The following is a 12812-nucleotide window of genomic DNA, read 5'->3' on the forward strand; positions in this document are numbered from 1 at the left end:
AGTGTTAAAACCACCGCTGCTAACAGCTCTGTGGAAACCTCTGGGAGCTTTTATTTCACAGCCTCGGGGGAGCTTTCAGAGTTCTCAGAGAGAATCTCTTACAAAACCATCAGCACTACCAAAAAGCTGCATTTGTTTGGCTTTATCACCGATCTTTGTCTGCTGAGAATTCCCTCATTAACCTCTCACTGTTTGCTTTCTGTGCGCCCACCATCGCCTAAAACAAACCGAGAGAGGAACCTGTAAAAGCAAAGGAGGTAAAAAATATAATTAACTCTAAAATGATTTTATTATTTATAAAAAACTTAAATGAGTGGTAATATTAATTATAATAGCGTGACAGCAGTAGGTCCAGACTTGCCTCTCAGCTACACTGCGCTGTGTATTAAAGGAAGGAAGTGCCATTAGCCCCATGTTGGATAATGCTAGAATATAAAACTGAAGCAAACACTTCTTGGACCGCACATCAGGCCAGATTATTAGTCAGATAATTACATTAAAGTGAAAGGCATAAAGATGGTGCGAGGTTCAGCTCAGTGACTCACATTAGCAGAGCAGCGGCACAGACACCGGTCCACTACAGCTGCCCGAGTTAGGACATCTTCATTAATGTGATTCTGGGTTACAGTTATGCTTAATTTAGATATTTAATATAAGTCGGGAAAATATCTTCCGTTAGCATTTTAATCCCTTCTTTGTTTGCTTTGACAAAGCACGTTTCACTGCAGGCATAGTTTCTAGAAACTGTACGTCCTCCATAGTTTAATCCTCAGATTTAATACGAGCGTAGAAGGTCACACAAACATGAAGAGATTTTCATTTTCATGCCAGCATTAATCATGCACAGCACAAACACAACAGATGTGCAGGTGATAACAGAGAAAGAAACACAAATGGTTTTAAAACCAACAGCTGATGACTCCCTCCCTCCTGCTCTGCTCTCACTTCTAAAATCCTCTCACTTCTAATCCCAATGTCCCGACACACACACACATACACACCTCCTCTTCCTCCTTTTCTTCCATCCTGTTTCCAGAGTGTGACTGGAGTTGCAACGCCTGTAAAGGCCCCCTGAGGACTGACTGCCTGCAGTGCATGGAGGGATACGTGTTGCAGGATGGAGTGTGCACACAGGGGTGCTCCTTTGGCTCCTATCAGGACGGAGACAGATGCCTCGGTCAGTCCAACAAAAAGCGGATAAATTGACCTGCTTCACATGCAGCCGGTGCTATTGTAGCGGCACAGAGAGTTTCCTCTGAGCTTTTATCCCATCATTTCTGCACATTTGTGTCCATTTGAAGTTATTTTTAATGCTTTCTCATTAAAGCAGCTAATAAACTACAGCTGACCCAAAAGGTTCCTTGAGACATCCTGTATGTGTCTATCATGTGTGGATCCACTACATCATTCTCTGTGACTTTTTCTATAAATTTGTCACCTGTAATATTTGCAGATTGCTGATGCATTTATCTCCCTGTTGGTTTGATCCTTGTGTTTGATGCTCCTGGTGGGTTTCGTTCCCTGTGGCAGGCTGTGACGATCACTGTTTGGGCTGTCGTGGGCCCGGGCAGTGCGAGGAATGCCAGCCTCCCTACGTCACACGGCAGGGCCAGTGTGTGCTCGAATGTGGCAGAAACTACTTCCTGGATGCTTCCTCCAAAGTTTGCAAACGTAAGCATTTACGTCCTGTTTTCATTCTGTTTTTATGTGTATGCTGAGATGGAGTTTCTACAAAGATGGTTTCTACAAAGATCAGAATATCGGTTTAGTTTGAAATTAAATTTATAATAACGATGAAATCAGAGCACAGATTCTAAAGTCTGAAGACAAAAAGAAACATTTTTCCAAACCTTTGAATAATTTACATCTTTTCCATTAGCTTGCTCATCCGACTGTGTGCTTTGTGACGGGATTGGACAGTGCCGAGCTTGTCGTAATCAATCCTACCTCATGGAAGGATACTGTACTCCTGACTGTGGACATGGATACTACGCTGACCAGAAGACCAGGACATGCCACGGTAATAACACGATGCCTATGGTGGTTTAACACTAAAAATTGTTATAATTACATGGCAAAAATGACCATATTTTATCAACAGAAGGCTGATAAACTTAAAAGCTCTTACCTCTGGTCAGAATAATTGCATAAATACAGAATAAAGAGCGATAAAGACCTGGGTCCAGTCTTCATCATCTCTCTGCTGTTTGCAGATGTGTTTTTATTGTTGCTTCATCAGTAGGTGACCTCCAGGTCGAACTGCAGCAGTTTGCAGCTGAGTGTGAAGCAGCTGGAATGAGAATTCACACCTCCAAGTCTGAGGTCATGTTCTCAGTCAGAAAGGGGTGGAGTGCCCACTCTGGGTCAGGGAGGAGTTACTGCCCCAAGTGGGGCCTTGTTCATGAGTGAGGGGAGAGTGGAGCGGCAGACTGATTGATGTGGTGTCAGCTGGGATGCAGATGCTGTACTGGTCTGTTGTGGTGAAAAGAGAGCTGAGCTTGAAAGCGAAGCTGTTGGTCAGTCTGTGTTCCTTTCCTCGCCTGTGGGCAGTGGCTGAAACAGTGAGTTTGCAGATACAAGTGTGGAAATGAGCTTCTTCTGAAGGCTATGTGGGCTCTCCCTTAGAGATCGGGTGAGGAGTTTGGTCATTCAGGAGGCCCTCAGAGTACAGTCGCTAATCCTCCACCACCACCAAGGAATCAGCTGAGATGGGTCATCATCTGACTAGGATGCCTCTTGGGCACCTTCTAGGTTTTGGCCACGTCCTACCAGGATGAGGCCTGGGGGCAGATCCGGGTCACGTTGGAGGAGTTACAGTCTTGACTGCCTTGGGAGCTTGCCATGCTGACCAAAGCATCATGTTACACAAGCACCACAGCAGTGGGAGCATTTTTCTTACATACAAATAAACTTAAGATGCCCACATAAATAATGCAAATGACCACAGGACATTATATAAAAGCAAACCTACGTGGCTAACAGAAAAAGTGTGTGATCCTGTGGAGGAGGTTAAGCTGTCAGATGTTGATGGTCCTCCAAAAATAAAGCTTGTATGAGCTGTTCTCAGTTTGCAGTTACAACAGATGTTATGATAAAGTGTCACCAACTGCTGCTATGTTTGTGTTGCGGTGGCGGCTTTGTTGCGACCGATTTGACTCAATGAGCAGTTTTCTCCTCAGAGTCAAGTTGTACAGCTAAATGCTAAACGTTGGTCGGGTCATCACTCTGACGCTAATGAGTGACTCAGCAATCGCACGTTTCAAATTTGGCAGGAAGATGTTTCAAAATGTGTTTTGAACAAAGTCTTCTGGCAGTCACAGCACTCAGCAGTACCACGCTAGGCACCTACACTATCCTGCCAAAAGTCTTCACTCACCATCCAGGTCTTTGAGTTCAGGTGTTCCAGTCACTTCCACGGCCACAGGTGTATAAACCAAGCACCCAGGCATGCAGACTGCTTCTACAAACATCAGTGAAAGTCCAGTCACTGCTAAATATTCCACAGTCAGCTGTTAGTGGGATTATAACAAAGTGGAAGCGATTGGGAACGACAGCAGCTCAGCCATGAAGTGGTAGGCCACGTAAAATCACAGAGTGGGGTCAGTGGATGCTGAGGGTCATAGTGCACAGAGGTCACCAACTTTCTGCAGAGTCAATCACTACAGACCTCCAACCTTCATGTGACCTTCAGATCAGCTCAAGAACAAAAAGCACGCCGCCACTGGACTCTAGAGCAGTGGAGACGTGTTCTCTGGAGGGATGAATATCACTTCTCCATCTGCCAATCAGATGGAGGAGTCTGGTTTTGGTGGTTGCCAGGGGAACAGTACCTGTCTGACTGCATTGTGTAAAGTTTGGTGGAGGGGGGGGGGGTTATGGTGTGGGGGTGTTTTTCAGGAGTTGGGCTCGGCCCCTCAGTTCCAGTGAAAGGAACTCTTAATGCTTCAGCATACCAAGACATTTGGGACAGTTTGATGCTCCAACTCTGTGGGAACAGTTTGGGGATGGCCCCTTCCTGTTCCAACATGACTGCACACCAGTGCACAAAGCAGCTCCATAAAGACATGGATGAGCCAGTTTGGTGTGGAAGAACTTGACTGGCCTGCACAGAGTCCTGACCTCAGCCTGATAGAACACCTTTGGGATGGATTAGAGCGGAGACTGTGAGCCAGGCCTTCTCTCCAACATCAGTGTCTGACCTCACAGATGTGCTTCTGGAAGAATGGTCAGAAATTCCCATAAACCTAAACCTGTGGAAAGACTTCCCAGAAAAGTTGAAGGTGTTATAGCTGCAGAGGGTGGGCCCACATCATATTAAAGCCTCTGGATTAAGGATGGATGTTACTCAGGTTCATGTGTGATGCGAATGAGTGAATACTTTTGGTGGTGCTGAGTATTTTGGGTTAACAAGACCAAATCTCAGCGTACAGAAATGGGGACAGAGCCATGACTGCAGCTGGGATATAAAATCACCAGTCATATCTGATAAAAGCTTTGCTCCAAAATAAGGTTTAGAAGGGTTTATTCTCATCTAACACGTGAACATCTGTGGCTCATCTGATGGGATAAAACAATAAGTACCTGGATCTATATTACTGTAAAGGGTAGATAGCTGCAGCTGTTGAGAACTTTAACTGTGTGCTGGCTCATATGATTCTTTTTTTTTGGCTGATATAAAGCAGATTATTAGTTTGTTGAGGGAGATGAGTAAGACACCTTTTTAATAGATTTCTATTCAGGATTCTTAAAGCAGTAGGTCTCATTAGACACATTAAACATGGCTAACACAAAAACAGCTAATGTCTGTGTTTTGAATTAGAAGATATTGTGAATTGATCTCCAGAGTGTACTTTGTATCTTACCCTGTGACAGCTGGGATAGTCTGAATTGATGGAACTGGTCTGAATAAGTGGAAGAGGATGGATGGATGGATGGATGGATGGACGGACGGACGGACGGTCGATCGGTCCTACAGTGGCTGTCAACTCACCAAAAACCTCATTAATAGATGACTTATTGTGCATTTCTACCAAAAATATCCCTCTAATACTGATCATTTAAAAGAACAGATGATGACTGGTAACAATGCTAGCTAATTAGACTTCAAAAGCTGCATTTCCATTATTGCATGGGCAAAAAGAAACTCACAACCAAGCAGAGCAAGAATATTTTTAGCAGGTTATGTTTGTGTTCAAAAATATTTCCTGATTAAATGTTCTGAAGATACAGAGCTCATTAATATCTTTGGGTCAGGACCACTATTTTCCATTTCAGGTTTTTTCCTGTGTAAATGACTCTTTTGGGATGACTATGCACAGCAAAGAGTCTGTGGTACCTTATTTAACCCGGTAAAGCCAAATGCATCATATTTGATCATCATCAGTGTGAATTTTTTCTTCCCCCTGAAAAACCTGAATAAATTACACAATAAAATTTTAAAATTGCACAAAAATGTCTGATGTACTAAAAATGATATATATAAATATATATATAAATATATATATATATATATATATATATATATATATATATATATATATATTGTCAGAAGGTTCAATAAACACTCCAGTTTCAGGTATTTATTTCATGGGTCAGCCTTTACAGGGTTATATAAGTCTATACATTTTCCTGAAAATTTGGCCACTTTATAAATAAAGATATATTTAAGCTTCAGTAAATAATCTCCACTTAGTGAGAGCCATAGTTTGTTACTGGCAGGAAAAACCCTGCATACATGGAAAGCCAGAGGGGTTAGAACAGAGATTATGGCACTGAATGCCAGATACAGCATGAATAAGCTACTTAAATAGTGCAGAGGATATGAGGTAGCAGTGGACGTGTAGAAGGGTATCTGGCACAGTCAGCTGATCTGCTGGGATCTCAGGAGCATCAGCCTCTTGACTTAACTTGCGTTTCTGGACAGCTGATGAATGTAAATGAAAACATCAGTCAGACTCTACTCGAGAATCAAAAGCTCTGTACAGTTATAGCTGAGCTGTTAAAGATTTGCACTTTTTATTTTGACCCCAGGAAGCTGCTCACATCTCTCTGAGAGCTGGAGGCTTGTGCTGGACCTGATTGGTCCTCCGGGATGATGCAGGCTGTGTCTGCAGAGTTGGGTCGTTAAAGCAGTCGTGCTCTTTCATTTTTTCTCTCTTTTATCTAAAAGCAGCCTGCAGGCTGAGATGCTCGAGGCCTTCAGACTGTGGTTGTAGATGATTCATGAAAAGAGACAAAGCATAATTCTGATTGGGAAATATATTATCATGGACTCTTTTTCTTGTTAAATAATTGACATTTTTAGCCTTTAGGCTTCAGCTAATCCACGACTTACTCAAGTAAAACAGCAACAAAATTGCTCTTTTTTTCATTTTTGCCAGCCAACAAAAACATTTGGGAACTATTGCTTTAAATTATAGACTTATTCTCATTTGAAAGTATAATTATGGGAAAAGTTTGTGATTTAAGCATGCCTGTTGGCATCATTAAGGGAGGGATAATGAGATTAGGGTGGCATCTCCAAATCGCTGATCTTTAAAAAGTTCCCTAACAAAGTCAGCTCCAATTAGAGCCAACTTCTAAAATGCCACGCCAAGACCGAGATGCCTCACTCGTGATGTGTCTGCCATTTCTCCCACACACTCACAACCTCGTCTCAAACCCTACACCCACTCACAGAGCCTCTCAGCTGCAGCGCCATGCCATTAAGATTTAAAAAGCATTCAAATGTGTTAATGAAACTAATTAGAGGCTTTTCACCCCTTTTTCTTTATTTTTAATGAATGTATTATTAAACATTGGTTATTAATTACCGTATTTTTCGGACTATACGTCGCTCTGGAGTATAGGTCGCACCAGCCAAAAAATGCATAATAAAGAAGAAAAAAACATATATAGGTCGCACTGGACTATAAGTCGCACTTTTTTTTGTGGGGGGGGGGGGGGGGGGGGGGGTTGATAGAATCCGAGACCCAGAGCAGAAATTCCATCTTGAACGGCAATTTAAAATAATAATGGATTAAAGAACAGGACGAACACGGTTACGCCTACATTATGCTAACGTAGCACATTCAGCTACATGACGCACAACAAACACGTGTTCGGTATGTTAACGTAACATTAAGTTATTCAGATAACCATAGCATAAAGAACATACTAACAAGTTAACCAAACCATCAATCCATTGAATTCTTCATCCTCGGTGTCACTTCTAAACAATTCCGTACACTCCGTAGACGAAGCGCCGCTTCCTCTTCTGTGTCGCGTTAGTCAGACTCGTCGTCAGCTGCAGTTCCAATTATTCCAGCCTTTCTGAATCCCAACAGGATGGTTTGTCACTGAAGCCCATGTTTTCTTGATCCATCCAATGACTTCCAGGAAAGTTGGGTGGCGCATTCTCCCAGTTGCCGTTAAGCTGTGCTCTCCATCCATCATCCACTGCGCCCACAGGTTACGCAAGACTGCCTTAAAGCTGCAGTTCACGGAGATGTCAAGTGGCTGGAGTATTTTGGTTCATGTGTTATAAATGTCACATATACGTCGCTCCGGAGTATAGGTCGCACCCCCAGCCAAACTATGAAAAAAAGTGCGACTTATACTCCGGAAAATACGGTACTTTTTTTCAGTAACTCATTTACAGGTGTGCTTTTGTTGCTGTGCACGATTTAAACTGCAGACAGTGTTTCTATTCTCAATTATCTTCCTGCTTTCCAAGTTTCTATTTGTTTTTATTAAATAGTGCTAATTGATAACACAGTTTTGCTTTAATCCAACACAGTGGATTTCCCCACAGGAATATTTACAGTGTGTAGTTTGGTGCGTATTTCTGTACTGTAGGTGAATTTACTTATTCACCAGCTTGGCTTTAATAAGGTTATTGATTTGAGTCTTTCTTTTCTGCATCTTCTCAGTGAACACCCACGCGCCTGCCCTCCATGTCAACGGGTCCCTGCTGGTTCCCTTTGATGGTTTTGCCCCGCTGCTGCCCTCCCTGCTGCAGGTGAAAGACCCAGACAGTCCGTCTGAGCGCTGGATCTTCCAGCTCATTCAGACCCCGAGTAACGGACAGCTGTTCCTGTTCAGAGGGGAGGAAGGCGAAGAACAGGGAGGCCGAGAAATTAAAAGAGACGACGCCTTCACGTGGGCAGAGCTGAGCCTCGGGCAGGTCCGAATCAGACACCAGAAAGACAAAGCCAGGTCAGTAAAATGAATGAAACACTCAAAACTCTCAACAGTGAGGTCGCACAATTGTGGCATTGTGGCCACAATGATTTTGAGACATTACTTAGATAGCATTCAGTCACAGAGCTGCTAACCATCATCATCTCAGACATGAGAGGCTGTTTATGATCTTTTTGGGTGGTAGGCACTGCTTTGCCAACATGTACGATCTAAAAGTTTAGTAACTCCATCTGTATGCAGCAAAAATCTTACATAACTTAATCTAGCCCCTCCAAGGTGTTTTTCAGATCATTCTGATTGTATCTGCACCTCGTGCAGGATCGCCTCCACAGTCTCAAAACGGCAACCAAGAAGAATGGATTTTATTTTGGCGGAGGAGGCCTCAGTCAGGAAACCAGGAAATCTGTTAGTCTCAGAAAATGTGCTATATTCGTCACAGCAATTTATGCAGTAAAACTGTCCACAGCTGCAGTGCTAATCACTAATCGTACGGTGGAGCAGAGCCGCACCTTTGTGCACAGGAGGAGAGACAAAGTGACGTTTAATTCGCACTCCACATACAGCATGAATGATTTAACCAGCCTCAAGTAGTAGAAGGATATTAGCTGAAATGATAAAAAGATATTTACCTGATTCTTTATTTCCCTTTTTCTAACTTCTTTAAAGGTTTTGCAAGCATTTTATTTAATGTGTCAAAATGATTCATATACTACCAGATAAGCAGATGTAATAAGACACCTTAGCTTACTGGAAAGGTTGGAGGCTTCTCTTGGATGGAGGATGTAGACCGCAAAAAAAATGACTACTACCTGAAATTTCTCAATTTTCTTGGGAGGGGCATCCATCCATCCATCCATCCATCCATCCATCCATCCATCCATCCATCCATCCATCCATCCATTTTCTGACACTTGTCCAAAATAGGCGTCCATTAGTCAGTCGGCTTCATGGAGAGATGACCTCCAGCTTGCCCTGGGAAAGAATGAGATCGCAGACACAAACGGTGGAAATAAATCCTTAGAAGGGTGGCTGGACTCTAGGGTTAGCTTTAATGATAGGGAAGGAGCTCAGTCATTTGGGAGGGGCTCGGAGTGAAGATGCTCCTCCTCTACATCAATGGAGTCAGTTGAGTTTGTTCATCTGACCAGAATGCCTCCTGGGCACTACCGAGGTGTGGTGTTCCAGGCATATCCCACCAGTGGGAAGCTCAGGATAGACCCAGCACCGTCTGGAGAGATTACATCTCTCAGCTCAAGCTGGAGGAGGTGGCCAAGGAGGAGGAGGTCTGGGCATCTCTCCTTAGACCGTATCCCCATGAACTAGATCTCTACAACCGATATTCCCAAAACTGGGCAGCTCACCCCAAACTGTGAATATAACTGTCCCTTTAAATTCATCATCTCCTTCCCATTAATGAGTATCCTGACATTTCATTTTTCATTCCTTGTCAATGTTTCCTGTTTGATTTATGTTGCTTCCTGGCTAGAAAGTTCATTTCTATTAACCTGCACATGGATGGGAGCTGAGTTACATTTAAATGTTTGAGTTAATGTGGTCATATTTGCATAATCTGCATTTCTTTCTGTTTGACCTCAGTCTGAGTGCACTCCGTGCCAGGAATCAAAGAGGCTGCAGATCTGTGTAGACAGAGACCTTAAAGAGCACATGGGCAAAATGTGGCCTGTGACAGGAAAAAAAAAGGCAGCAATATGTGAATGAATCTCAAGGTGAATGAAAAATGTTGCCCCTGCTGCTCTGGAGCCTCTCCTCTGCAAGTAGTCGCTGGTGTTTTGTTTTTGGGCCAGATGTCCACTCACTCAGTCTTTATCAGTCCTGACTCAGCGAGGTCAGCGAGCCCATGAATTAGCAAAATCTGATCCCCTGTACAGTTTTGAGCCATTAGATTAATAAAGACAGCAAAGCTCCAAATAAGATTAAATATGCCATATTTTTCAAATTACGTAAAGCGGTGGATAATGGCTGCAGAGCCAGAACCACAAGCAAATGGTCACAGGTTTAATTCCTATAAGAGGAGGACGTGTCCACGTTGGACGTATGTACTCAGGTGCTGCAGTGGATAAAATGCTGTTTGCTGTTACAGACAAACTCATTTCAGTTGTCAAAAAGAATTCTTTACATTCATAACTGCCTTAGAAGAACATGCCAAGGGTCAAGGCGCTGATGTAAAATTAATTAAATTTTTCGAGTGGCAGAAGTTACTCCTGAGGAGAAATACACACTCATAGTTGCAGAGATATGAAGTCTTTCCACTTATCTCAAGGCTGCGTTTCAAAAGAATCCTTCTCTCATCAATAATCAACTGAAAACATACCAGCAATATTTACACTCCACACAGAAAATGAGATTTACTACTTCAATGGCTTTTTTTTCAGAAATATCGTCCTTGTTATTTTAATGCTCCAAGGATATCTGGTCCGTTGCTATGGGCTCGGCCCCTGTACAGCCTTTGTGAGGTTGTTGGCAATAAGTCGGACTCGTTGATGGTGAATGTTGGAGGGCTGAACTTTGTCACTGATTCTATTCGTGGGTTTTATGGACAGCCGTGGGGTGGAGGGTGTCCGGTTCAGTGGCCTCGGGATCTCACCTTTGGCTTCTTCAGGTGCTGACCTCCAACTCACACTGGGGCGGTTTGTGGCTGAGTGTGAAGCTGAGGGAACAAACGTTAGCACCTCCAAGTCTGAGGCCGTGGTCCTCAGCCAGAAAGGGGTGGAGTGCTTTTTCCAGGTCCGGGATAAGTTGCTGCCCCAAGTGGAGGAGTTTAGCTACCTTGGGGTCTTGCTCATGAGCAAGGATTGGGACTCAGAGTAAAAATGCTACTCCTCCACAACGAAAGGAGGCAGTTGAGGTGGTTCGGGTATCTGAATAGGATTGAGGTGTTTCCAGGCATATTCCATTGGGTGAAGGTCGACCCGAGACATGCTAGAGAAATTATATCTATTGGCTAGTTTGCGATGCCTCTGTGTGCCCCCCGGATGAAGTGAATGAGGTGGCCTGAGAGGTGGTCATTTCTGCAGGAAGAGATGCCCACACCAAAAACAGGAAGTGAGACACATGAAAACTCCAACCTTCAAAGTAAAACAGGGAGTAACCAAAAAAAAAAAAAACTAATGCTGAGACATGAAGACTGACACTAAACATAGTGAGCAGCTAGAAATACAACAGAAACCCCGGGACCATGACATTACCCCTAACAGGAAAACAACCTTCAAAGATGCTGCTGCAGTCCATAAAGCACCTAACCTGGACCCTCCTGTAGCATTAGTTTCCTTTCTGCCACTAAACAAACAACCTGCTCAGTTATTTGATCTGCAGACTCACTGGACGTCTCCCAGCTCCAGCCCCGGGGAGTTGTGGGTAATAAGCCTGGTCTTTGAATATGTTGAGGCAGCAGTGTGTGAGGGCATATCAGTGATGATGAGTGCGTGAGCAGGTGGGCTCTGTGTGTTTGTGGTAACTGACCTCTGCTCCCGTAGATAACTCAGAGGTGATTAGGCTTAATGACTACACACCATGCAACCCTCACAGGACCCATTTTTACCATTTTCCTCAGGAGCCGACTGAACACTGTTTCTGTGTCATATTATTAAAGCAATTCCAGGAAAGAGGGATGGTGGAGTTTAACCTCCTCGGTCCAAGACTCGTCTTCATTTAAAGTGTCTCCTTTCTTTGTCTTCCTGCAGGACCGGTGAGTTCACCTTGCGTCTGGCTGACCCCCAGCTGTTTTCCCAACCAAAAACAATTCAAGTTCGAGCTGTGTCCATGCAGGTATGCACACATTTCCTCCAGCTCTGCTTTATTGACTCTCACTGACACTAACTTGCTTTTCTCAGACAGATTTAAGAGAAATAAACTGACTTGAAAATGCCATAAAAATACCTGCATCATAAATCTGTTCTTCCAGCTACAAATCCAGATATCTAATAAAGATAGCTGTTCTCACGGAGCAGGTCAATTCGGTGACATTACGGGGGAGACGAATAGTGTGCCAGGACACATTTGCTTCTAGATTTAGTTCACTGTGAAATGGTAGAGGTTTGTTCTGTGAGATTAAAATGCCACGAGTCTTTTGTCCTTGTTGAGAAAGTTTGCCTCAGAGAGGAAAGACTCCAGTTAGAGAAGAACTGTGTGTATAGCAAGCATGAGCATTAGCTGTGATGGCATCTATGAGAGTGTAAGTGTGTAGTTAGGATCAAAGTGATGGTGGTCCGACCCAGGGGCACTTGCTCCAGAGTTTGGGGAATTTTATATCCCTGTATGTGTTCATACGTTTGAAGGGTCTTTATGGTAAATAGTGTTTTTTATATACCGCTGTAGACCACTCAGAGCACCTTTTCTAACCCACATTCACGCACAAATCATTGATTTATTCACAGTTTGAGCATCGGTATCTTGTCAAAGGACACCTTAACATGCGGACTGAAGGAACCACTTTTCCATCAGCAGACAGCACGCTGTACCTCCTGAGCAACAGCCGGTCATTTATCTGGAGGAAAAACATATTTGTGTAACTGTGATCTGAAAACTGCTGTTCTGATTACATCACACGTGGTCTCCAGTTTTGGGACATAAAAATATATTTATATTATTTTCATACTGAGCAGGTCATCTGG

The 12812-nt window shown here is 43.5% G+C and overlaps 1 protein-coding gene across 1 annotated transcript in view; it reads left to right on the plus strand.

The window, feature by feature from the left end:
• fras1 (Fraser extracellular matrix complex subunit 1) overlaps positions 1 to 12812 on the plus strand; it is a 226705-nt gene that overhangs the window by 96238 nt on the left and 117655 nt on the right. Inside the window, exons 22-26 of the mRNA XM_030723395.1 lie at positions 1037 to 1177; positions 1531 to 1671; positions 1880 to 2020; positions 7911 to 8196; positions 11883 to 11967. Coding sequence (XP_030579255.1) covers positions 1037 to 1177; positions 1531 to 1671; positions 1880 to 2020; positions 7911 to 8196; positions 11883 to 11967 — 794 coding nt within the window. The remainder of the gene's footprint in view (positions 1 to 1036; positions 1178 to 1530; positions 1672 to 1879; positions 2021 to 7910; positions 8197 to 11882; positions 11968 to 12812) is intronic.

Source organism: Archocentrus centrarchus, unplaced genomic scaffold, assembly GCF_007364275.1.
Source record: "Archocentrus centrarchus isolate MPI-CPG fArcCen1 unplaced genomic scaffold, fArcCen1 scaffold_26_ctg1, whole genome shotgun sequence".
Taxonomy (NCBI): domain Eukaryota; kingdom Metazoa; phylum Chordata; class Actinopteri; order Cichliformes; family Cichlidae; genus Archocentrus; species Archocentrus centrarchus.